Source organism: Macaca mulatta, chromosome 7, assembly GCF_049350105.2.
Source record: "Macaca mulatta isolate MMU2019108-1 chromosome 7, T2T-MMU8v2.0, whole genome shotgun sequence".
Classification (NCBI taxonomy): Eukaryota; Metazoa; Chordata; class Mammalia; order Primates; family Cercopithecidae; genus Macaca; species Macaca mulatta.
Genome location: NC_133412.1, coordinates 73910775 through 73938234, shown reverse-complemented (window position 1 = coordinate 73938234; position 27460 = coordinate 73910775). Strand labels below are relative to the sequence as shown.

The 27460-nt window shown below is 41.1% G+C and overlaps 2 protein-coding genes and 1 long non-coding RNA gene across 5 annotated transcripts in view; 2 read left to right on the top strand and 1 right to left on the bottom strand.

Annotated features, from left to right (window-relative positions):
* The window catches only part of LOC106999265 (uncharacterized), a 70993-nt gene extending 68978 nt beyond the window's left edge, over nt 1–2015 (top strand). For all 3 annotated transcript variants that reach the window (XR_013395892.1, XR_013395896.1, XR_013395898.1), the window contains one exon: nt 707–2015. This is a non-coding gene — a long non-coding RNA (uncharacterized LOC106999265). The remainder of the gene's footprint in view (nt 1–706) is intronic.
* Nucleotides 1–3466, bottom strand: part of FSD2 (fibronectin type III and SPRY domain containing 2) — a 64667-nt gene extending 61201 nt beyond the window's left edge. The window contains exon 1 of the mRNA XM_077940127.1: nt 2348–3466. The gene's annotated coding sequence lies outside the window, so the exon portion shown is untranslated. The remainder of the gene's footprint in view (nt 1–2347) is intronic.
* WHAMM (WASP homolog associated with actin, golgi membranes and microtubules) lies at nt 2468–26730 on the top strand. The gene is made up of 10 exons (XM_001082027.5): nt 2468–3196; nt 6105–6278; nt 9347–9497; nt 10574–10743; nt 11980–12145; nt 15726–15913; nt 19039–19125; nt 19343–19438; nt 23125–23602; nt 25640–26730. Exons 1-10 carry the CDS (start codon nt 2585–2587, stop codon nt 25945–25947), a joined length of 2430 nt encoding a protein of 809 aa, XP_001082027.5. The 5' UTR covers nt 2468–2584; the 3' UTR covers nt 25948–26730.
* Nucleotides 26731–27460: the final 730 nt, after the last annotated feature.

The following is a 27460-nucleotide window of genomic DNA, read 5'->3' as shown; positions in this document are numbered from 1 at the left end:
AACCCCGTCTCTACTAAAAATACAAAAAATCAGCCGGGTGTGGTGGCGGGTGCCTGTAGTCCCAGCTACTCGGGAGGCTGAGCCAGGAGAGTGGCGTGAACCTGGGAGGCGGAGCTTGCAGTGAGCCGAGATCGTTCCACTGTACTCCAGCCTGGGTGACACAGCGAGACTCTGTCTCAAAAAAAAAAAAAACAAAAAAAATTAACCATCATACATGTATATACATATGCTATAGACAGTTTATATTCCCCTAAAATTCCCATGTTGAACTTAAATCCCCAATGTGATGATATTTGGAAACGTAGCCTTTGGGAGGTGACTAGGTCATGAAGGCAAGCCCTCATGAATAAAATTAGTGCCGTTACACTGGGGGTCCCAGAGAGCTCTGCCATGTGAAGATGCAGTAAGAATACAGTTATCTATGAACCAAGTGTCCTTACCAGACACTGAATCTGCTAGTACTTTAATCTTGGACTTTCCAGCCTCCAAAACTATGAGAAATAAATGTTTGTTGTTTATAAGCCACCCACTCAATGGTATTCTGTTATAGCAGCCTGAATGGATTAAGACATATATTAATATACATAGAGAGGATAATTTTCTTTTTTCTTTTCTTTTCTTTTCTTTCTTTCTTTCTTTCTTTCTTTCTTTCTTTCTTTCTTTCTTTCTTTCTTTCTTTCTTTCTTTCTTTTTTTTTTTGAGACAGAGTCTCACTGTTTCACCCAGGCTGGAATGCTGTGGTGCAATCTCAGCTCACTGTAACCTCTGCCTCCTGGATTCAAGCAATTCTCATGCCTCAGCCTCCTGAGTAGTTGGGATTATAGTGCATGCACCACCATACCTGGCTAACATTTTTTTTTTTTTTTTTTTGTATTTTAAGTAGAGACGGGGTTTGGCCATGTTGGCCAGGCTGGTCTCAAACTCCTGACTTCAAGTGATCCACCCACCTCGGCCTCTAAAAGTGCTGGGATTACAGGTGTGAGCCACTGCACCCAGCCACCCACGACACTTTATAATGAGAAAGACTGACAATTTCCTCTTGAAAAACCAAATAGATTAGAAAACTAATAGAAATGATAACACAGTATAAAACAGATAGTAAAAAGATACAATGTGAGGAATATACAAGAAAGATATTTAAAACAGACTGTTAAAAATCATAAGTAAATCATATTAGTTAAAACAGTATATTAAAAGTAGGGGAAAATCAATCACTTCAGCTAAAAGGTTATCTCTCCAAGAAGACTGAGTGACTGTGTCCCAGGGCCCAATCCCCAACCCTCACACTTGCAGCAGGCATAAAAGGGGAAGGACCTTCAGACAAAGGCACCTTTCCACCTTCAAGCTGCATTCCACAGAGGTTCCTAGATTTCTTGAGGTCATTTTCAAGGCAGAGAGATGTCCTAACTAGAGCTTTAGCTTGGCCCTGATTTTTTTGTTTGCTTATTGTTTACCCTTGGGGACAACAGCAAGTACAAAATCTGATTCCAGTTTTTCCCAGCTCAAAACCTTCACACACGCTTTCACTTGTTCCCGAATCAACACCTCACAGGCCTTGCTTTGGCAAAGGGCTCCTGATCCCAGCTTCCTGGCATCTGCCTCCTTTCCTCCCCCCATTACCACCACCTGTCTCAGTGCACTCCCAGGATGGGAGCGGACATGGACTGTATTTCTCAGTCTACACTGCACATTTCCTAGGCAGAGAGTAGGGCCGTCTTGGTCCTTGATGCAAGAACAGATCTAGCTCCACCCTGACATGTAAACTGGATTTCCTGGTATCTCCTTAAACAGGCCTTCAGTAGCCAGGTGGTCATGTCGAGCCCGAGTGTCGGTGTATCTTAAGTTTGTCTGGGCCTCTGTTTCCTTAACTCTAAAGTGAAGAGTTAGAACACAGATTGTATTTAAACACCCTGGTTGGGAGCTGCAGTGCCCTGAATTCCTCCTCTTACTCCACCCCCTCAATACCGACACACAGCCGACACTCAATAAAAGTTTGTTGAATTGACAAAAATAAATTTGTGGCTTCTTGCCCAGTACTTGGCACTTAGAGGCCCTCAATAAATGACTATCGAGTTTATGTTTCATCTCCCCAGCACATTTGTGACATTCTTGAGGGCGGGAACCATGTACTCAATAGGGCCCTGATGATAGAAAAGGAAATCAGCTTGGTCCCTGTTCTCAAGAAGTTCACAGTTTAGTGTGGGAGACTAAGACAACAAGTCGCCGATTCAACAGATATTTTTCCAACGTCCTTATGTATTGGGTGGAAAAGGTGAGGCAAGAGCTGTATTTCCCAGACTCCTGAATGGGTTGCGAGATGATTGACTCCTGAGGGACACCGTCTCACCTTTTCATTGGTTGTCGCTGGCCCTGTCGTCTATCACCCAACCAACCCCGAACACCTCTTGTAAGCCCCACCTCCGGGTCAGCCAATTAGAGGTGCCGGGGGCCAGGGCGCTGCTGGGTCACTGACGCGGTTTCGATTCCAGTGAAAAATGCTCGGGTTCGGACTGTCCCGTGACAGGCGGTGCGAGCAGGCCAGGCCCTCGCCCGCCGAGCCCTAGGACCGCTGCTGCCGACTGCCATGGAAGACGAGCAGCCCGACAGCTTAGAGGGCTGGGTGCCTGTCCGGGAGGGCCTCTTCGCCGAGCCCGAGAGGCACCGGCTGCGCTTCCTGGTGGCTTGGAACGAAGCGGAGGGCAAGTTCGCTGTGACTTGTCACGACCGCACCGCGCAGCAGCGACGGCGGCGCGAGGGGGCCCGGCTGGGGCCCGAGCCCGAGCCCAAGCCCGAGGCAGCCGTGTCCCCGCCCAGCTGGGCAGGCCTGCTCTCGGCCGCAGGGCTCCGCGGCGCGCACCGGCAGCTGGCGGCGCTGTGGCCGCCTCTGGAGCGCTGCTTCCCGCGGCTGCCGCCGGAGTTGGATGTGGGCGGCGGCGGCGGGGCCTGGGGTCTGGGGCTCGGGCTGTGGGCTTTGCTGTGGCCGGCGCGCGCGGACCCCGGCGAGGCGGCGCTGCAGGAGCTGTGCGGGCAGCTGGAGCGCTACCTGGGCGCGGCGGCCGACGGCTGCGGCGGCGCCACAGTGCGCGACGCGCTCTTCCCGGCTGAGGGCGGCGCGGCCGACTGCGAGAGCCCGTGCGAGTTCCGGGAGCGGGCCTTGCGCGCGCGGTGGGTCGAGGTGGACGCGCGGCTGCGCCAGGTAAGAGAGGCCGGGCCGCCGGCGTTCGTCCCCGCTTCCATGGCCTGGGACCCTGTGGGAGGCTCCCCCGGCGCCGAGAGCCCTGGCTGACGGCTGACGGGGAGGAGCCGGCGGGCGGAGAAGGCCGTGGGCTCCCCGGTGCCCTCACCTGCGCGGGACCGCTGCGGGAAACCGGCGGTAGCTCCGGGAGGGCCTGCAGAGAGGACAAGCGAAGTTAGAGCCTAGTGTACTTGCAGCTGGGAGCTGGGCTAGGCCCCCAACCTTTGCCCTGAAGATGCTGGCAGAGCAGGATGTTGCAACGGGAAATGCCAGAAATATGCAAGCAAAACTGAAAACAACCCATCCATGTAGGAAAGAATAACACGGACTAAATGTAAGCAATTCTAAGTCTGTGTATGAGGGAACGTCGCGAATGGGATAGAAGAAATGGCTTTTAGGAGATAGAGTGTTTTGTTTTAAGTAATATATACTTAGTCAAATGGAAAGCCAGCAGAAAGTGAACTTTATTCATCAGTTTGGAATAACCGCATTAGTGCCCTTTTAAGCTTGAAAGAGGTAGTTTGAGAGAGAGTAATTATTTGAGTGGTAAACCTACTGAACCTAAGGGGATGGGGAAGTACAAGTTCATAGAAGGGTTTAGGAGAAAATATGGCTTCTAAATCCACACTCACAGTTTACTAAGGAGAGTCAGGCTGGAGTCTCGGCTCACTGCTGTTATTAACCTGAATGGTTTTTTTCTGTGCATTCTTTTGAGGAAGGGGAGGTGAAGAGAAGAATTCAGCCTAAGCTAAATATAGAATAAGCTTTCTAAATTAAAATGATTTTATAAAAGGAGCTCGTTAGTGGGGTCATTTTTGTACTGTGGGTTTTATGTGTAAATATCTACACACCCACTTCTCATGTGTTGATTTCACTTTATGAGGAAGCCACAGGGGAGTTTCAGGCCAGTCAGCGTTTGATCTTCAACTTTATCATTTTCACCTTAGGATATGAGGTGAAAAATGGTATCATTTTGAATCAGACTTGTTTTTTACCCACTCGGTTTCTCACAGAGATAGGTGGTTTCTCCTTAAAATCGAACATTTATATGATGTATTTTACTGTAGTTACTATCAGAAAAGTTATAGTTTTCCCAAATTTAAGTTCACTCTGGGGTACTATAGCATGAATGTAGTTCATACTGTTGAGCTAGCTGTTCACATTAGTGTAGTTCACGTATTTATTTGGAACTTAAAAATGAGGGGTTGGGAGGGGAAGAAGCTTCAATTCAAAACATGTCCAAATATATAATTTTAATATTTATATTTAGAATAGAAAAGCAATTGATTCTAGAATTAGATCAATTGCTAGTATTGCTAGGATATATAAAATGAAGCTGAATGTTTTAACTCTGAAAGTTTTCTGAGTAGTCTAAGAAATAAGGCTGAAATGCATCACTTGCCTTAAGTTTACTTTTGCGTGTGTCTTAATTTTGTGCAGCGAGGCTTTCACTTAAAAAAAAATAATAATAATATTATTACCTGGATAAAAAACTACAGCTGAAAGTAGATCACTTTCTCCTTAAGCAGAAGGATGGAAATAGAAGAATTTAAGAATGTATTAGTTGAAAAAAATCTATATTATTTGATTTTATTTCTCTTCTTGCGGGAGTAAAATAATTTACTACCAAGTGAGTCCACCTAGATTATACACTGTTCAGTTTATTTTCTGCCTTGCCCCAGAAGCTGTAACCAGCAGAGACTGGAACCACAGTTGAGGCTCTGTAAATGAGTTCACTGCTAAGGGCTTACTGGGACTATTAACCTGGGACATGAAGAGAATCAACATGCTGAAGTGCTTGGAGACAGCTCTGTAATATTTTATGAGTTCTTTTTTTATTTAAGACAGAGTCTTGCACTGTCACCCAGGTTGGAGTGCAGTGGCGCCATCTCGGCTCACTGCAAGCTCCACTTCCCGGGTTCATGCTGTTCTCCTGCCTCAGCCTCCCAAGTAGCTGGGACTACAGGTGCCCGCCACCACACCCGGCTAATTTTTTGTATTTTTAGTATAGACAGGGTTTCATTGTGTTAGCCAGGATGGTCTCGATCTCCTGACCTCATGATCTGCCTGCCTTGGCCTCCCAAAGTGCTGGTATTACAGGCGTGAGCCACCAGCCGTGGCCCTTAATGAGCTTTTAAAAAGGAATACAGCCTCACAAAACCTTTACAGTCAGAAAAGTCAAATGAAAAAGTATCCACAACCTCAAACCTTCTTTTGGGTCCTTTCCGCTGCATACTTAGCGCATAGTTGAGGTTAAGTTTTGCACTCTGCCTCTCCATTTAATATTATAAAAGTCTCCTTTTTTTTTTTTTTGAAATGGAGTTTCGTTCTTGTTGCCCAAGCTGGAGTGTAATGGTGCTATCTCCGCTCACCTCAACCTCTGCCTCCCAGGTTCAAGCGATTCTCCTGCCTCAGCCTCCTCAGTAGCTCGGATTACAGGCGTGTGCCACCACGCCCAGCTAATTCTGTATTTTTAGTACAGACGGGGTTTCTCCATGTTAGTCAGTCTGGTCTTGAAGTCCTGACCTCAAGTGATCCACCCGCCTCAGCCTTCCAAAGTGCTGGGATTACAGGCGTGAGCCACTGTGCCTGGCCAAAAGTCTCCATATTATTGAACAGTCTTCAGAAGCACAGTGCTGAATGACTACAGTAATAATATTCTGCCATGGATATATCATACTTTACTTAACCATTCTTGTTTTATTGGGCATTTTTGATGGAGGATGATAACATTTTCCTATTTAATCAATATTTAAAATTGATGTATTAAAAGTTGAGAACATGAAGGTTTCTTTTGTTTAGTTTAGTTTGTTGGGTATGTATTAAATATACTGTCCTGATTCGAGCTTTATTCACATTTGCTTTCTAGGTTATTCAAGGACACGGAAAAGCCAACACCATGGTAGCATTAATGAAATTGTACCAAGAGGAAGATGAAGCGTACCAGGAATTAGTTACTGTGGCAACCATCTTCTTCCAGTACTTATTGCAGCCATTTAGGGCTATGCGAGAAGTTGCAACTTTATGTAAGCTTGATATTTTGGTATGTTGTTTTAAAAATTTTTATTTTATCAGATTCACATTTGTCATATATTATTTCTTTATTTATACTTAATGTTCAGTCTCTTTTTGTTTGGATTTGCCCTTATGTTTATTTATTTACTTATTTATTGATAGAGATGAGGTTTTGCCATGTTTCTCAGGTTGGTTTCGAACTCCTGAGCTCAAGCAGTCTGCCCACCTCGGCCTCCCAAAGCATAGCATTACAGGCGTAAGCCACTATGCCTAGTTCACCCTTATGTTTAAATGTTGAATTTATATTTAACATTGATAGAAAATGAAGACATTTACGTTGGTCATCTTAATAGCTTAAGATTCCTACAGATTTGAAAGAGTTAAATGTTTTTTCTGGCAATTAATTTTTTTATTTTTTTGAGACAGGGTCTCCCTTTGTCAGCCAGGCTGGAGTGCAGTGGCATGATATTGGCTCACTGCAACCTCCTCTAGGTTAAAGCAGCTCTTCTGCCTCAGCATCCTGAGTAGTTGGGATTACAGATGTGCACCACCATGCCCAGCTAACTTCTTTTGTATTTTTAGTAGAGATGGGGTTTCACCATGTTGGCCAGGCTGGTCTTGAACTCCTGATCTCAAGCGAGCCACCCGTCTCAGCCTCCCAAAGTGCTGGGATTACAAGCATGAGCCACTGAGGCCGGCCTGATGAATTGTTTTTGATGTGATGTTTATTTGCTTCAGCTTGTTTTCCTCTAAGGACTCATGCAGATTTCTTAAAATAGGATGAAAATTTAAATAGCAGGACCCTAGATTGTAATTCAGTAACTTAAATTTTAGTAAATGCTGTTATCGCTCTTGCTTCATTGAGCCATCAGACAACCTTGTGACACCATTCAGAAAAGGCATTCTTATTCCAGTGTTACAAATGAATCTAGAGTCCAGAGGAGTTAAATAGCTTGCCTTGGGTCTCAACAATGAGAATCAGAAGACACTTACGAAGTCTCTTGATTTCTGCCCCCTGCACTGGGCCATCTTTCCACATATAATCTCATGACCCCTGCCAGATGATTGTACTATAAAAATAGTATCACATTTAGATGAAACTCATGCCACTCTAACCTGTGGATAAAGTTGTTCTGTTCATTATTTGAAAGTCTGTTATTTGGAGAGTCTACTTCTTGCATATATTTTTCCTTTTTTCTTTTTTGAGATGGAGTTTTGCTCTTATTGCCCAGGCTGGAGTGCAATGGTGCAATATTGGCTTACCTCAACCTCTGCCTCCTGGATTCAAGTGATTCTCTTGCCTCAGCCTTCCAAGTAGCTGGGATTACAGGCGTGTGCCACCATGCCTGGCTAATTTTATATTTTTTTAGTAGAGACGGGGTTTCTTCATGTTGGTCAGGCTGGTCTCGAACTCCCGACCTCAGGTGATCTGCCTACCTCGGGCTCCCAAAGTGCCGGGATTACAGGCGTGAGCCACCGTACCCTGTCTATATTTTTCCTTTCTTTAAGTAACAGCTGTTTTAAGATATCATTCACAGATTAAAGATGTATAATTCAGTGATTTTTAGTATATTCAAAGTTGTGCAATGATCATTACTATGTAATTTCAGGACATTTTCACCTCCAAAAGAAACCCTGTACCCATTAGTCACTCCGAACCCTGGGCAACCACCAATCTACTTTCTGTCTCTGTGGATTTCCCTACTCTGGACATAGCAACAGCATTATTCAATATGTGGTCCTTTCACTTATCTCAGTGTTTTCAAGGCTAATCCATGTTGTAGCAAATATCAGGATTTCATTTCTTTTTATTGCTGAGTAATATTCATTGTGTGACTATATCGCATTTTATTCATCAGTTGATGGACATTTGGGTTGTTTCCACTTTTTGGCTACTATGAATAATTCTGCTGTGAATGTTTGTGTGTAAGTTTCTGTGTAGACATATGTTTTCATAGCTCTTGTGTACATACTGAGGAGTAAGATTGCTGGGTCCTATCATTACTCAATGTTTAACCTTTTGAAAGACTGCCAGATGGTTTTCCAAAGTGGTTGCATCGTTTTATATTCCCAAAAGCAGTAAATGAGGGTTCCAATTTGTCCACATCATCACCAACACTTGTTATTGTGTGTCTCTTTGGTTACAGCCATCCTAGTGGGTGTGAAGTGGTATCTTGTTATGGCTTTGATTTGTAATTCCTTGTCGGCTAACTTGTACATATTTCTTATGCTTTGTAGAAGAGAAATTGCAAGTTGGATGACATAGCAGCACATGTCTTACTTCAGGCTGTTATAACAAAGTACCACAGATTAGTGGCTTATAAACAACAAAACTTTTTTTCTCACAGTTCTGGAGGCTGGATAGTCTAAGATCAAGGTGCTGGCAGATCCAATGTCTTGTGAAGGCCAGTTTTTTAATTTGTAGAGGACTGTCTTGCTGTGTCTTCATATGGTGAAGAGCAGAGAGAGAGAGAGATCCTATGTCTCCTCTTCTTTTTATAAGGGCATTAATCCCATTCTTGAGGGCTCCACCTCATGACCTAATTACCTCCCAAAGGCCCCATCTTCAAATACCATCACACTGGAGATTTAGACTTCAACATACGCATTTTGGGGGGACCCAAACATTCAGACCAATACTAGTATGTTATAAGCATGAATATACAGATATTTTCTTTTAGGTGATTATATTACATATCCCTAAAAGAAATGATAACAACAGCTAACACTTAAGTGCTCTGTTCCAGGCCCTACATTGTGTGCTTGATAACACAGATCACTTATTTAAACAATTGTGTATTATTATTACTAGAGAGAAGCATAATTTGACAACATTCCTCTCTAGAAAAAGTTATTCTAGGCATGTGAAGTGAAAGTAGGCTTTTTTTTCCCTTTATGCCCCAGAGTTTCCTTTTGTCTTCAGGTGGTGCTCAACTTAGAACCTTATTCATACGCAGTAAGGGACTGCTGAATGAATGAAAATTTAATTGACTGAGTAGTAGTATAGTTAATCCATGTGACCAATTTCCTTTCAATTTCCTAATGGCTCTACATAACTATTAGCTGTTACTAAGACAGTTTTCCCTTCGTCTGTAGAAGTCCTTGGATGAGGATGACCTAGGTCCTAGAAGGGTGGTTGCCCTGGAGAAAGAAGCTGAAGAATGGACCAGACGGGCTGAAGAAGCTGTTGTCTCTATTCAAGATATCACAGTGAATTATTTTAAGGAGACAGTAAAAGCATTAGCAGGTGATAATTTAAAAAATGCTATACAAAGATACATGTAATTGATTGTCATTTTATTCACATACCATTTGAGTCCCTCTTACTCACTAGGCACTATGTTTTCTCGGTGCTGAGAATTCAGTGTCAAGCATTGAGAGACATTGTACAGTCTGGTGAAGGGAGAGAAATCTTAATTATTCACTGAAGCACATGGAAAATGGCAGTGACAATAAATGGCACAAAGAAGAGAGACATGCGGCTCTGAGGGTCTGTGAGAGAGAAATTGGGCTTGATCAGGGTGGTGGTCACTGAAGGCCTCTGAGTAGTGGCGCTTGTCCCAGTATCTGAAGGGTAAATGGAAGTTGAGAGAAAAAAAAAAGTGAGGAGTATTCCAGGCAAAAGGAATAGCACTGGCAAATGTCCCCTGGCGTGAGGGAAGTTGGCAAGTAGGAGCTTAAAGAAAACCTGCGGGGCTAGATCACAAAGAGTGTAGGACAATGTGGTGTGAGGGAAAATGCTGGCAAGACAGGTGGGGTCAGACCATGCAGGGGCTTGTGGGCTGAGTGAAGGACTTTTTTTTAGTCTTAAATAATTGTTGATAAAAACACCAAATAGGAAACAACTTAATGTCTATCAGTTTGTTAAGTTTTGGTACATTCATAAAACAGAAAACTGTGTAGCTGTTAAGCATGATTCTTGATTTTTTTTATGAGTGGCAAGAGTTTCTGATATATTGTGCAGAATCAACAAGATATAAAGCAGAATGATGATCCTAGTTTTTTGGTCAAACTATCCATATGAGCCTGTCTGTCTAGCTAGACATAGAAACAATATGGAAGCAAGTGTGCCAAAATATAAGAAGCAGTTGCCTCAACTAGGTGAGATCATGACTTACTGTCTTTTTAAAAATGGAATGCCTAAAATTTTATATCAATGGCCATGTATTATTTTTATAATAATAAAAAAGTTAATAAAACAGAATTTCTTTTAAAAAGGATGTTCTGCTGATAGAATGGAGGCAATAAAGAAAGGATTAGTTCGTGATAAATGTTTCCCTTTTTAATGAGGTGTAATTATATTTTATTTTTATAATCCAACAGTAATGCGGAAAGAAATGGAACAGGATGCGAAGAGATTTGGCCAGGCTGCCTGGGCCACAGCAGTTCCCAGGTTGGAAAAACTTAGGCTAATGCTAGCTCGAGAGACTCTGCAACTCATGAGAGCGAAAGAGTTGTGTTTAAATCACAAAAGAGCTGAAATTCAGGGAAAGGTAAGACAAAGATAAATGTAACTTTGTTTTAAAAATACACTTTTATTTTTTAAAAATTTTGTATAAATAAAGGATACAAGTGCAGTTTTGTTCCATGGATATATTGTGTGTGGTGAAGTTTGGGCTTTTAGTATAATCATCACCTGTATAATGTAATTGTACCCATTAAATATTTCTCGTCCCCCCTCCCACCCTCTTACTGTTCTGAGTCTCCAGTGTCTATTATTCCACACTGTCTGTGTATACATATTACTTAGCTCCCACTTATAAGTGAGACCATGTAGTAAAGGACACTTTTATTTTTAGATAGCACTTTTCTTTCCAGGCATCGTTAAAGAGCTTCTTTTCTTCACTTATTCCAACACCATCTTCTACGGAAGGTTAGACATAGTTTTCCTTTGGTTAAAATGTTTCAAAATACCATATTGTAGGATTCACTTTATAGTAACACCGAGCTCAGTATTGAAGTGGGTACTGTACTTGAAAATCAATCCAGCAATGTTTTCAGTACAACTTTAAAATAATCAAAGAGATACTTCACTGAAGGATCATAGTCACTTAAGTTTTTTCCTATGATCTTATGACTTTAAAGCAGAAAACACTGTAAACACCTGTCTTAGTTGGCTCAGACTGCTATAACAAGATTAACTATCACAGATTTGGTGGCTTAAACAACGGACATGTATTTCTCACAGTTCTGGAGGCAGGGAAGTCCAAGATCAAGGTGCCTGCAGATTCACTGTCCAGTGAAGATCATCTTCCTGTCTGGTAGACAGCTGCCTTCTTAACTGAGTGCTCATATAGCCTTTCTTCTGTGTGTATGTTTAGAGAGAAAGAAAGTGATCCCTGTCTTTCTCTTCTAATAAGGGCACTAATCCCATGACGGGGGTGCTATCCTTTTGACATAATCTGAACTTAATTACTTCCAAAGGACCCACCTCCAAATAACATCACACTAGGAGTTAGAGTGTCAACATACGAAATTTGGGGGGACACCAATATGCAATACATAATAATACCTCATTGCCATTTATGTTTCTCAAAACCTAAATGTTTTCCTCTGTTTCAAGGATGATATAAAGTATTTGCATCACTAGATGAAATGAGTTTCTTTCCTATTTGCTTTTTTATATTTAGTGCTGAACAAGGAATAGAAAATAGCTATAATGCTTCTAAAGTTTGTTTTTAATATACTAATTTATTTTAACTTATTTTTCTTTTTTCTATGAAAATAAGATGGAAGATCTTCCAGAACAAGAAAAAAATATAAATGTTGTAGATGAATTAGAAATACAATTTTATGAAATTCAGTTAGAACTATATGAAGTTAAATTTGAGATATTAAAAAATGAAGAAATACTGCTTACTACACAGTTGGACTCCCTTAAAAGACTTATAAAAGGTAAAATTTATATTTAAGTATATAGATTACAATGTTTAAATTATAAATTTAAGGAAATACCATATTATCAATTACTTTTTGTAAATTATAACATCTGCAAATTTCCTAAAGTTTTCCTTCAGTGGTTTATTATTCAAATAATATATTCATTGTTAACACATAGCAAAACAAAGAAAGAAAAATGATTATTACCCGAATCCCATCATCTAGACATGCTTAGTGGTTGGCTGGGCACAGTGGCTCATGCCTATAATCCCAGCACTTTGGGAGGCTGAGGTGGGCGGATCACTTGAGGTTAGGAGTTCAGACCAGTCTGGCCAACATGGTGAAACCCCATCTCTACTAAAAATACAAAAATACTAAACCCTGTCTCCACTAAAAATACAAAGTCTGGTGTGGTGGCACGTGCCTGTAATCCCAGCTACTTGGGAGGCTGAGGCAGGAGAATGGCTTGAACCTGGGAGGCGGAAGTTTCAGTGAGCCAAGATTGTGCCACTCTACTCCAGCCTGGACGACAGAGCAAGACTCCGTCTCAAAAAGGAAAAAAAAAAAAGAGACACTTAGTGGTAACAATTTGCTCTATAACTTTGTAGATTTTAAAATATGCTGATATAGAAAAATATAAATTTTTAACCAAAACTAACCAAGTGCGTAACATCTTTTTAAAAAATTTTTAATTTTTATGGGTGCATAGTAGATATATATATTTATGGGTTGCATGAGATATTTTGACACAGGCATACAATGCATAATAGTCTTTTTCATTTAATACATAATAACTGTCTTTCTATTTCAGTGAATAATAAAAGTATCAATATTTTAATGGCTGCATAGTATTCTATTTTATGGATATACCATGATTTCCAAATTTCAGCTGTTTAGAACAGTAGTGTAGTGAACTTTCCTTTACCCATGTCTTTGAGTATAGGACAGATTATTTCCTTGGAATAAATTTCTAAGGATGGAGTTATTGAGTCAAGGGCAATGTATATTTTTCATTTTGATACATAACAATACCATAATCATCTGAGATACATTTTTCCTCACCTCTGTATTATTTTCTGATTTCCAAATTTCATACTACATAATGGCCCTCTAGATAGGTTGTACATTTAAAATGATGCTCCCAGGCTGGGTGTGCTCACGCCTGTAATCTCAGCACTTTGGGAGGCTGAGGGGGCAGATCACTTGAGGTCAGGAGTTCAAGACCAGCTTGGCCAACGTGGTGAAACCCTGTCTCTACTAAAAATACAAAAATTAGCTGGGCGTGATGGTGGACGCCTTTAATCCCAGCTACCTGGGAGGCTGAGACAGGAGAATTGCTTGAACCTGGGAGATGGAGATTGCAGGGAGCCGAGATGGCACCACTGCACTCCAGTCTGGGTGACAAAGTAAGACTCTGTCCCAAAAAAAAAAAAAAAAAAAGAGAAAAGAAGAAAGATGCTCCCATCAGCAGAATATGAGTGTGTATGTTTCCCAGACTCATGCCATTCTTTTGCATTTTTGTTTACTTGACAAAGGAAATGACAGTCTTCCAATTTTCGTTTATTATGAGTGAATATTGAACAAAATTTTGTATGTTTACGAGCCATTTGTATTTATTTTATGAAATGCCTATTCATAGTCTTTGTCTATTTTTCTTTGGAATATTTCCTTTCCACATTAGGAATAATATCCTCTATTTTCTGTCATATGTTGCAAATAATCTCTCCTTGTCATTTGCGTTTTCTTGCCTTTCAGAAATATTTAATTTTTATGAAGTCACATTTATCAATTTTTTTCCCCTGTGGCTTCTGCTTTTAGTATTTTGTCTGGCAGTATTCTCCTATCCCAAAATTATGTCAGTATATACTTATGTCTTCTTTTTGTATGTTTATGATGTTGCTTTTTAAAACATTTAATTCTTTAGTCCAGGTGGAATTTATTTTGATTGTGGTAGGAACTGAATCTTTCCCTCAAATTGTTAAGCAGTCCCAATCACTGATTTTAAAAACATTTTCCCTAAATGTTTAACATTTCTCAAGCTAAACATTAGATTGACTTTGGTCTGTTTCTGAGTTGTTCTCCTCCATTGGTTTGTGAGTGGCTCTGCTGCTGGCTCCATACTGTTCCCATGACTGTACCTTGGAAGCACATTTTAGGGTCTGGTAAGGCAAGTTAACCCCCCATTACTTCTCCACAAGTTTTCTGACTGTTTTCACTCCTTTATTCTTCCAGATGAAATTTAGAATCAAGTTCAAAACAAAAACTCGTTGGAATTTTGATTGTGATTTTGCTTAAAATTAGAGATTACTTTGGGGAGAATAGTGGTCTTTGCAATTTTGAATCTTCCTACCCAAGAACATGGTATGTCTCTCTCCATTTATTTAAATCTTTTTTCCTAAATTTCCTCCAAGTTTAATAAAGTTCTTCACATAGATCCTGAACTTTTAGTTTAATCCTGAGTATTCACAATTTTTTGCAGTAGTTTCAGGTTATAAGCGTTTTACATATTTAGGGAAAAAATTACATTAAAAAAAGAAGTTAACCTGGAAAGATGCATGCCAAATTGTTCATAATGTTTTTCCTCTAAGAATGACTCAGAAGGTTTGGGGAAGGAGCAAGAAAATTTCACTGTTTATTTTATGTACTTCTGGAGGGTTTGAATTTGTTACAGTAAGCGTGACTGTAAAAAAATCAGTATGTAATCAAGATTAAATATGACTAAGGCATCTTAATAATATATTACTGGTAGAATATAAGTTGCCTTTCTGGAGTGCAGTTTGGCAATGGGTATCAAGATCCTTTTATCTGCTAAGGAAGTGATAAAAAGTGTACACAAAGATTTATACAGAGATGTTCGTCACAGTGAAATGAATAATAATGGAACATTGGAACAGCCTAACAACATGGATTGCTTAAATTAGAGAATACTATGCTGCCATTAAAATTTATCTTTAAAAAATTTTTTTTAATTTTTGGAGATGGAGTCTTGCTCTGTTGCCCAGGCTGGAGTGCAGTGGCACGATCTCGGCTCACTGCAACCTCTGCCTCCCAGGTTCATGCTGTTCCCCTGCCTCAGCCTCCCAGGTAGCTAGGATTATAGGCACACACCACTGTGCCCAACTAATTTTTGTATTTTTAGTAGAGACGGGGTTTTGCCATGTGGGCCAGGCTGGTCTTGAACTCCTGACCTCAGGTGTTCCGCCTGCCTTGGCCTCCCAAAGTGCTAGGATTACAGGCGTGAGCCACTGTACCTGGCCTAAAAATTTATTTCCATCCCATGGAAAATGTTCTTTTAGAACTCCATTGATATGTGTAGCTATATAAGTAGTATGTGTGTGTATGTGTGCATGTGTATATATGTATGTCTATATATACATGTATATATACATGCATACACTACTTACATGTATATACACACATGCTACTTACACACATGTATATAGTCATGTATATATACACGTATATTTTTTATATATGTTAATAGTGCTCAGTGGTGGGATTACAAGTGATCTTTATTTTCCTTACATTTAAAAAAATTCAGTGCATTTTTGAAAATAATAAAATGTGTTTTAAACAATCATTAATACATTTTTAGAGAAACAGAATGAAGTTGTCTATTACGATCCATGTGAAAGTCCAGAGGAACTTAAAGTCATTGACTGTGTGGTGGGGCTGCAGGATGATAAGAATTTGGAAGTGAAAGAACTCAGAAGGCAGTGCCAGCAGCTGGAGTCTAAACGGGGCAGGATCTGTGCCAAAAGAGCCTCTCTCCGGAGTAGAAAGGTAGATACGCTCAGAGCGGCTTTCTTTTATTTTCTCTTCCAGAAATTTATTCTTGTATGAAGGATAAAGAGGTACTGAAATAAGGTTTTTACCAACACAGTGATTACTTTTCTGTACTTATCCATGGCTTATGTACGTATGTACTTATCCATGACTATAGTTAAAATGCTTTTAAATGTTTTTCTTAAAAATATTTTTTTTCTCTTAGGATTTAAGCATTTAGCAAATCTCAGGGTTTTAATTTATTCATTCAACAACTATTTGTTGAATGCCCATTGCATGCACAGACACTTTATTTTTATTTTTTTGAGACAGAGTCTTGCTCTGTCACCCAGGCTGGAGTACAGAGGCATGATGTTGGCTCATTGCAACTTCTGCCTCCTAGGTTCAAGCGATTCTCGTGCCTTAGCCTGCCAAGTAGCTGGGTTTACAGGCACGTGCCACCACGACCAGCTAATTTTTGTATATTTTGTAGAGACAGGGTTTTGCCATGTTGGCTAGGCTGGTCTTGAACTCCTGACCTCAAGTGATCCGCCCACCTTGGCCTCCCAAAGTGCTGGGATTACAGGTGTGAGCCATCGCCGCTGGACCACAGGTACTTTAAAAACCACAATAGGTAGAAACTCTATTACTAATAACCAACTATAACAATTCTAAATATATTTTACTGTAAATTATTGAGTATACAAAACAATTACAGATAATATTCAGTTCACCTCAGACCTTATATTTGGTGATTTTTTCTTAATTTTTAAAAATCCATGAATACATAAAAAGATAACACTAAGAAATTTAATTTTTTTCCAGCAGAAAAGGAAGCTTCTATATATCATTTTTATACAGACTTTTATATGTATTTACTCATATTTACTATACTTTTCTCTTTTTTTTTTTTTTTTTTTTTTTTTTTTTTTTTTTTTTTGAGACAGACGGAGTCTCGCTCTGTCTCCCAGTCTAAAGTGCAGTGGCGCGATCTCGGCCGCTGCAACCTCCGCCTCCCAGGTTCAAGCGAGCCTCCTGCCTCAGCCTCCCACGTAGCTGGGATTACAGGTGCCTGCCACCACATCCGGCTTTTTTTTTTTTTTTTTTTGAGATGGAGTCTCGCTCTGTCGCCAGGCTGGAGTGCAGTGGCGTGATCTCGGCTCACTGCAACCTCCGTCTCCAGAGTTCAAGCGATTCTCCTGCCTCAGCCCTAGAATAGCTAGGATTACAGGTGCACGTCACCACACCTGGCTAATTTTTCTATTTTTAATAGAGATGGGGTTTCACCATGTTGGCCAGGCTGGTCTTGAACTCCTGACTTCAGGTGATCCACCCGCCTCGGCCTCCCAAAGTGCTGGGATTACAGGTGTGAGCCACAGTGCCCGGCCATATTCGGCTAATTTTTTATTTTTAGTAGAGATGGGGTTTCACCATGTTGGTCAGACTGGTCTTGAATTCCTGACCTCAAGCAATCCACCTGCCTCAGCCTCCCAAAGTTCTGGGATTACAGGCGTGAGCCACTGTGCCCGGCCTACTATTCTAATTAGAATTAAGAAAACATGAAAATTGTGACTTTTGTAGCTTACAAAAATGTTAATTACTCTTCCATCTAAATACAAATAGTTAAAAAAAAACTTGGCTAGGTGCCGTGGTTCATGCCTGTAATCCCAGCACTTTGGGAGGCTGAGGTGGGAGAATCACTTAAGACCAGAAGTTTGAGACCAGGGACAATACAGTGAGACCTCATCTCTGTGGTGCGCACCTATAGTCCCAGCTACTCAAGAGGTTGAAGCAGGAAGATCGCTTGAGGCCAGGAGGTCGAGGCTTCAGTGAGCTATGATTGTACCACTGCACTTCAGCCGGGGTGACAGAACAAGACCCTGTCTCTAATAAAAAATAAAAATAAAAAACTTTGTTAGAAGAGTATATTCTTTATATGCTCATGTTTAAGAATTGTACTTCTGGATTTAGGAACTGTTATTCAGAGGATTTGAAGATATACAGGCATTTGCCCTTTGCTCCACATTTCAGAAAACCCATGAACCCAGGAGTCTCCTTTGGCACTTCCATGGTGCTGTGGATGAAGAGATGCCTCTACCTCCTTGGCAGTGTTTTATGTATATATATATATAATGCTCCTATGCCTTCTCTTATCCAGACTTGGAGCAGTAACCTTCACTCTAAAGATACAATCACTCCCCCACCCCATTTAGAGGAGCTCTTTCCACTGATTCTGGAAATGTTGGAATTGGAAAGCACTCGGTTAATAGAATGGTAGTTGAGGTGAGCTCTCAACTTGGGTTCAGATCACAGCTTGGCCACTTAGGTAGCCATGTGACCTTAGGCAAATTACTTAAATCTCTTTTGAGCTTACAGTTTTCTCATCTTTTAAAAGAGGATGATAGGCCGGCACGGCACCCATAATCCCAGCTACTTGGGAGGCTGAGGCAGGAGAATTGCTTGAACCTGGGAGGCAGAGGTTGCAGTGGGCTCAGATCGCACCATTGCACTCCAGCCTGGGCAGCAAGAGCGAAACTCAGTCTCAAAAAAAAAAAAAAAGGACAATAGTGGTAATAATACAAATTTCATGCGAGGATAAAGTAGTATAAGGCATGAAAAGTACTTGGCATTGAGGCTAAAACCTACTCAGTAAGGGTTAGTATTATCTGTGAGTATTACTGTATTATTTTTTACATAGATTAAGGATCTTATGTACATATAGCCTATTATATATTGGTATAGTGAGTGGTTAAGCACAAGTGAAACACAGTTATAATTTTTTAGGTATTTGTAGGTTGCTCTGCTTTTGTAGGTACGCTTGGAAATGTAATTAGTATTTATAATGTTATGGGGAAATGTGTTTAAAACAATCACATTAAAACATTGTTGGGACACATCCCATTTAAGAGTGGGGGCTCCCTATATGTCCTCTCATGGGTTGGTGGATTATTTTTCATCTCTTAAAGCACTCTGCTGGGAACAAATTATTTCCACAAGCAGCCAGGCAACCCTCATCATAGACTGTGGAGGAGACAGTACCATTGGGCCACACCAGAACTGGACAGTGCTTTTTTCTTTTAACCTTTTATGCTATACCAGGGTAACATTAAAAACCATGTAGGTGATTTGTATTATTCCACCAGGATCAGTGCAAAGAAAATCATCGGCTCAGATTGCAACAGGCTGAAGAAAGCATAAGATACTCTCGTCAGCATCACAGTATTCAGATGGTGAGTCTCCTCTGAAGGAAAATGTTCTGTGTTTGTGTAGCGTGACATGTAGGCCTAGACTTGTGGAAACTGGAATTGCGCTGCCCTGGACCTGCAGCTGTCAGCCATTTGCCTCCAGGCCTGCAGCCTGGGCGCAGCTTTGGGGTGGTAGTGTTGGGGTACGAGACATTTTTTGTAATGTTGAGCAATTTAGAAATATACATTTGTTTAAATATAGAAAAGAGACAAGATAAAAGAAGAGGAGCAAAAGAAAAAAGAATGGATCAACCAAGAACGTCAAAAAACACTCCAACGATTGAGAGCATTTAAAGATGTAAGTTCTATAAAAAGTCACCTCATCTACACTTCTGGGGAAATAAATGAAGACCACCCTAAAAAAGAGGAAAGTATAAAGTATTAAGAACAGGTCATGCAGAACGTGAACATTTAAAAAAATACCATTATTTCTGGTATATCAGTAAAAAACAACAAAAATAGAATATCAGTGATTCAAAACCCAAGATATAAAATAATTACTGTTTTTGACATCACAACACGCTTGGGTTCCTGCTCTGCACTCCTGACTGAGTAGTCCTAACTGGCACTGGTGGTTTAGATTGGCAGGGAAAACTGAAAACTGTTCAACTCCCTTGATTTAGCTGGCATTTCCCCTCATTTGTAATAAACAGTTCTTTAAAATGTTATCCAGGCAGCATTGTGATATAAGTGTAGTGAAAGTGCCCTGTTAAAAGTAAAATGGGGTTTTTTTTTGATATCTACAACTTTCCTTTTTCTTTTTTTTTTTTTAAAGTACATACTTATGAGAATAATGTTATTTTTTATGCCCTCTGTTACAGGCCTACATTTGTATTTCCTCCAGAAAATGATCCTGAGTCTGTAATTTTTTTCCTATTTCTTGACTTTATTATTAGAGATAAATTCCTTTAATTAAAAAAAGCTGCTATGAAGATTCAAAAAATAATTTTTAGCTTTTATTATTTTTAATTGACACATAATAACTGTACATATTTATGAAGTATAGTGTGATATTTTGATACAGGTATATAATGTGTAATGATCAAATCAGGGTAATTAGCATATCCATCACCTCAAACATTTATCTAAAGGTAAATAGGTTTTTTAAAACAATATAAGTAGGGAGTCAGGCACGGTGGCTCACGCCTGTAATCCTAGCACTTTGGGAGGCTGAGGCGGGCAGATTGCTTGAGGCTATGAGTTTGAGACCAGGCTGGGCAACGTGGTGAAACCCCATCTCTACTGAAAATACAAAAATTAGCTGGGCATGGTGGTGCATGCCTGTAGTCCCAGCTGCTTGGGAGGCTGACGCACAAGAATCACTTGAGCCTGGGAGGCGGAGGTTACAGTGAGCCGAACTTGCACCACTGCGCTCCAGCATGAACAACAGAGTGAGATTCTTCTGTCTCCAAAAAAAAAAAAAAAAAAAAAGTAAATAGGGGCTTAATATCATTGAATTTACTGACTATAAAACATAGACCTGCCTTCATTCCCCAGCCCCATCACAAAGACCCAAGTTTGTTGTAGCCCCAGAAAAGGAAACAACCCACTTTGTCCCAGAAAAGATTCTGGAATAGGTATCTGATGCCTTTCATATACCCGGCACCATGCTAGGCACTTCACATTCACTCTCACTTAGTTCTTGAAACAACCTTGTGAGATAGTTTCATCACCACTTTACAAATGAGTTACCAAGGTTCAGAATAGTTGGTTACACAACTTAGTTCAAGGTTAAACAGCAGGAATTGAAGCCAGGTCTTACTCCAGGGCCACACAGGGCTTCTCAGCTTGGGCAACACATCCAGATCCTCTGGAGAGCTTCTTCTAAGTACTAAGGCCCAGCCCCACCCACAGAAATTCTGATGTGACTGCCCTGGATCGGGGCCTGGGTGTGAACTGCAGTGGAAAGCATGAATTGAAGGAGCTGCATGAATACTAGATAAATGCAGAGCCAGTGAGCTGGAGAGGAACTGGCTGGTCACCATCACCAAGAGAGTTTCGATGAACAGAATGGAGTCAGTGTAGAGGAAGGGATCCAAGGGCAGCCAGCCCGTCTCCTCAGCCCTCACTCAGATCAAGGAATTGTTTGGCAATACAGAATATTACTTTTTCATGTGTGGGTGATATGAAAATGAAATGACAGAATCAGGCCTCCTAAGCTCCCAACGACCAACAGGAACAATTAGTTAAATGCTAACAAGTTCACCCAAAATTGCGATACATTACTGGTTTTCTAGTCCAAAAAAGCTCGTATGGAGGTATGCGCTTGCATGGGGTGACAGGAAAGTCTGTGTGGCTTAAATTTTGGGTAAAAGAATTTGAGAATTCAGTTTCCTTCAGCTTAATAAGCCACCTGTGTGACAAAAGCTTGTGGGCTTTTGGCATGTATGGACAGTGGCGTCCTGTGTAGAATAAGGGAGTTCTGTGTTTACCAAGAAGTGCCACCCTTAAAGGGGACATAGCCAATTTGAGCACATTTGGAAGGGAGGAAGTAGGAGAGGGAGAAAACTAGAAATAAAATCATGTGATACATGGTATCTGTTGAGATCAAGGAAGTTTTTTGAATATCTGAAGGGCTGTGTGAGGTAAAGGATTTAATTTATCGTGGGTGGACAGAATGCCTGTGCAGTATAAGGCAGAACTCGGCCAGGCGCCATGGCTCAAGTCTGTAATCCTAGCACTTTTGGAAGCTGAGGCAGGTGGATTGCTTGAACCCAGGAGTTTGAGACCAGCCTGGGCAACACAGTGAGACCCTGTCTCTACAAAAAAATAAAGGTAGAACTTAACAGTCCAGAGTCACAGTGACATGCTGCAGCCCGGATGCCACAGAAAGCATCTTTGGGTGGTTCAGGGAACCCCATCAGGCATGACCTGATCAGTTGGATGGAGATCAGTTGGGTGAGCACTGGCGTTTAGCCCTCTGGCCCAGTTTCTGGGATTTGAATTCTGCTGGCATGCTCTCTGACAGAAGGCTGCAGGACGGCAGCTGCATGGCTGTGTCTGCATCAGGGAGGTTTGGGGGCTTGTTGCCATGTTGCTATTTGTCCTGAAAGGAGCAGAATGTAAGGGAAATGGAAATACTCCTTGAGTTTATCATGGATTGCATGGTGTGTGTGTGTTTGCATTAATAGGGTCATATTGAATGCATCCTTTGCCAGTTTCTTTAACTTAGGTTTTTGAGATATATTCATGTTAATATGTATAGAGCTAGTTCATTTTAATGAGTTCATAGTATTACATTTTATGTTTCATTGGCTAATCAGTGCCTTCTTTAGGGACCTCCTCTCAAGATTAGCTCTTTGTAGGGCTAGGTTTTTCTTTATCAAATGAATACCTGAAAGACCAGAACTTTTTCAATTTACATTTTCTTAATTATGAAATTAACTCTAAGCCTAAAAGTAAGAGAAAAGAAATATCCACAGGCTTTGTTATAGCTGCCACTTGGATGTCCACTGTGCTGGCATTTTTCATAGAACTTTTCTCATTTTTAATCATAATACATATTTTATATCTGGTTTTCACTGAACACTGTATCATCTGATTTTTTCAGATGTTTCAGGCGTTGTACTATTTCACTTTTTATGGCTTTTTTTTTTTGAGACAGAGTCTTGCTCTTTTGCCGGCTACTTAATATTTTGAATAGATTTGTCACACTTTTTTCAACTAATATCCTATAATTTGTATTTTAGCATTTCTAATTTTCCATACTAAAAATTGATGACTATTTTCCTCTATATGTATGCTTTCGTATCTTCATTTTACTACAGAGAAGGTAATACTTGATCAAAGGATATAAATGCTTATCTTTTAATCCATGAAAAATGGCTTTGGTAGCAAGGATGGCTGTACAAACAAGAAGGAGCCACTTTGTGAATTAGACCATCCATGCATAGAAACGCATGTGTTTATAGATTTCTAGAAAGTTTCAGCATTTTGATGGTTTGAACTTGTGGCAGATTCCTCACCATGGTTTTTCATTTTCAGAAACGCCTAGCTCAATCTGTCCGAAACACCTCTGGCTCAGAACCTGTGGCTCCAAACCTGCCAGGCGACCTTTCCCAGCAGACATGCTTGCCAGCTTCCCAGGCTGTGTCAGTAATTCACCCGTCCTCTAGGAAAACTAGAGGCGTTCCCCTATCGGAAGCTGGTAACGTGAAAAGCCCCAAGTGTCAAGACTGTCATGGAAATATCCCTGTCCAGGTTTTTGTTCCAGTTGGTGATCAAACACATTCCAAATCCAGTGAGGAACTGTCACTGCCACCACCTCCTCCTCCTCCTCCACCACCACCCCCACCCCTACCCCCACCGCCTCCTCTCCCTGCTCTGTCCTCATCCTCTCAAGCTGCAACTCATCAGAACTTAGGCTTCCGGGCTCCAGTGAAAGATGACCAGCCACTTCCTCTAGTGTGTGAATCACCTGCTGAGAGACCACGTGACTCCTTGGAAAGTTTTCCATGTCCAGGTAATCCACTGGAATTCTGTCCCTGCTCCCCCATGAGTTGTTAAGCTGTTGAAGCATTCTAGCTTCAGAAGCCATCATCTTCAAATCATAAATGTTAATTCAGTTTGAAGAAACCATCTCTATACATTTAATGATCACATGACTTGGGATTTCTGAGGTGGTTAAAGTATCAACCTATTTGAAGTTTCTTAAGACTTCAGTATGTATTTGATTTCTGCCATTGGAATACTTTTCAGTACGGTTTTAAACTATGCTTACTGTTGCATCTCTGAGTCCTTTACAGAATCCAGTTTTTGTATTTTAAGCAGAATACTGGTTGGAAATTACTGTAGAAGCATATTAGCCAGAATGTAGAAGGTTGTTCTTGCAGACTGACTGGCACACTGGGAACCCTTACTGTTGGAAGTCTTTCTAAAGTGTAATGGATCAGAAAGAAAAAGTGGGCCACTTGTCTTGGCAAGTGCAGTACACTGAATGCTCTTGACAATTTCTTTAATAGGGCTATAGTTCTCAGAATTCGAATTATGGCTTTAGACATTAAGTTTTGAGGAGAATGGCCTGAATCTGCCTAGACTTGGAGCCTATTGCTTTGGTGTGTGTGTGTGTGCACTTTAGAATAGCCTAACAAAATTTATGTAAATTTGTTTTTAAAAGTATGCTTAAGCACCTCCACCTAAACTGTGCAAGGTTACTGTATTAGGTGTTATGAATGATATAACAGTTCCAGACTGATTCTGGTTAATTGAGCAATCTGGCTATTCTGAGTTCAGAGCTTCACTGTACCTAGAACCAGGTACAAATGAAAATGTCCAAATACTAGGTGGAGACCCAATGGCCTGTTTCCATGGGGTTTGCAACAACTGTCCTGTGAATGAAAAGTAAAGAGTTTGCATGGCTGTGTCTAGATCAGACTTTGGAAGTGGGCAGATCTTTGTGGGGTGCCACATTCCCATCCCAGATTTAATGCACATGGTTTTGGGAAGTTCTGTTCAACTCACAAACACTGCTAAATCACAGGAAAGAAAAAGAAAGTGTGAATTTGCACCAGAGAATGCCCTTGATTGTGAAACCTGTCTCATTACCCCCAGAAGGAAATTGTAATAAGGAGGTATAGGTTTAAATCCAAAGCAAAATAGCCTTTTGTTAGCCACAGCATGGCCTTTCAATCCTGAACTAGAATTGATTATTAATCTTGAAGCCTTACCTGGAAGATCTCTAAATTAGTGGCCACAGGCAGGCCTGTCTCCAGTGGGCGATGAAAGATTTTACCCTCTCAGGGGTCTCCAGGTGCCAGAGTGAAAAATAGCTTCTCCTCACTAACGCCTTGAAGCTCTGATCTAATTTGTGTTTTGACAGCATTTCACATACTCAAAAATAAAGTATGTAAGCTACCTCAGGGTAATGTAGGTGGAATTAAACACATTATATATAGAAAAATGTGCCAGTGCCACCCCTCCGGTGGTGGTTCATTGAGTTGCCGGTTGAAGTTTTATTTTAAGCCTTTTCATGTGTAGAAACCTACTCACTTCATTGTCATAGAATGAGTCATCACTGACTAATAGCCAAGACTGAAGTTAAATTGAGCAGGATAAAATTTTTTAAAAAAGATTTTTAGCTGGACAGGGTAATGAAGGAGATACAGCTTCAGAGGTATCCTTCAGAGGTCATGTACAGTGGGTGAGACTATTCCACCCCAGGCTTCCGTAACTCTCTTCAGGATGGGAGGGACAGATCACATTTGTCTTGAAAAACAGTAATTCTAACAAAAGTTGTGCATGCCTGTTCCTGTCAGTGGCTATGGATTTGAAGAAGTTAGCAGAAAGAAAGTGGTTAAGCTAAAACATGAGCTATTCAGCTATCCTGGATTCAACCAGGAGGCTTATTGTTAGCAGGTAATCAAGGCATTTGCTTAACGAAGTGATTGTTTGTTTAAGTCATGGTGTTAACTGATGTGAGATTTAACAATTTCATAGCAATAATGTTCTGGGAAGGGAATGTGTTTTCTTGATGGTACTAGCTCTGCTTACTCAATTTCAGGATCTATGGATGAAGTGTTGGCCTCCCTAAGGCATGGCAGAGCTCCTCTCCGGAAGGTGCAAGTGCCAACGATGCGCCCTCCCCACGCCTCAGTCAATGAGCACATTCTGGCTGCCATAAGGCAAGGGGTCAAACTGAAGAAAGTTCACCCTGATCTTGGCCAAAACCTCAGCAGCAAACCAACTAGCAACAGACGCACTAGTGACCTTGAGAGGAGCATCAAGGCCGCACTCCAGAGAATCAAGAGGGTGTCTGCTGGCTCTGAGGAGGACAGCGATGAGCAGGACCCTGGCCAGTGGGATGGTTAGGCTCAAGTTTGACAAAGGTACCTGCCACAGTAGGCTTGAATAAAGTGGGTGAGGCTAAGACCTATTGAAAAGCACACTAACAGGGTGCTGGTAGACGGGCCACATAACAGCCCAGAAGATCAGCAGGGTCTTGTGTGGGATGCTGCAGCTTTTTTTTTTTTTTCTTTTTGTTTTTTTGAGACAGTCTCGCTCTGTCGCCCAGGCTGGGGTGCAGTGGCGCGATCTCGGCTCACTGCCAGCTCCACCTCCCGAGTTCAAGCAATTCTCTGCCTCAGCCTCCTGAGTAGCTGGGATTACAGGCACGTGCCATCATGCCTGGCTAATTTTTGTATATTTAGTAGAGACAGGGTTTCACCACGTTGGCCAGGCTGGTCTTGAACTCCTGACATCGTGATCCACCTGCCTTGGCCTCCCAAAGTGTTGGGATTACAGACATGAGCCACCGTGCCTGGCCAATGCTGCAACTTTTGTGTGACGCAGTGACTCTTAAAACTGGGGAGGGAAGTAGAAATGAGAGTTGCACACACCAGCCCATAGGTGGGATGTCAAGACCCAATCGGAAGTGTCGGTGGCCTAAGAGAAGAGCACTTACTTCTCACCATGGGTGATCTAGAATTGTTCCCTGATTCTGAAAGAAGTTTACACTACTCTGGTAAGCAGCACTATTAGACTGCTGACTGTGGCCTCCTGTGTATATGGAATAGTGATTTCTCAGATTTATAGGTTTGAATGTGAATGTTATTTTATCAATAATCAGAATAAATTGCTTATATTCAGCAGTTATTTTAAATATTTAAATGAAATTTATTTTAGGCACCAAGCACTACATAAACTCATAATAAAGAACTATTTACAATGCATTAGCATCACTCATGGGGTAATGAAAACATACCTTAGCTGCTGTAAAAGCAAAGCCTTCCGTGCCTGGGTGGGCTTAAAGTTTTTAATAAGGTTTTAGCAAAACATTTGTTTAAGTGAATACTAAGGATGGAGGAATAGTGTTATTTTCCTCAGGAACTGAAAATATTTCAGTCTCATGCTGAAATATTTTCTCCCCCTTAAATTTTTAAAATTGGTAAAGGGGAAGGGACTGATGCAAAACAGTCCATTCATTTCTCAGACTGTGCAAGCATCCTCACTAACCTTGTCACCCTCACTCTGGTGATGTTAATCCTGGGTTTCCACAGAACAAAAGGAGTCTACCTCGTTTCCAAAGAAAGTCCTGATGTAGAACAGAAATCTTCCTACTTCCAGTGTCTTTTTGTTTTTTTTTTAAATTTTTTTGAGACAGTCTTGCTCTGTCACCAGGCTGTAGTACGGTGGCATGATCTTGGCTCACTGTAACCTCTGCCTCCTGGGTTCAAGTGATTCTCCTGCCTCAGCTTCCTGAGTAGCTGGGACTACAAGTGTGTGCCACCACGCCCAGCTAATTTTTGTATTTTTAGTAGAGACAGGGTTTCACTATGTTGGCAGGATGGTCTTAATCTCTTGACCTCGTGATCCGTCCACCTTG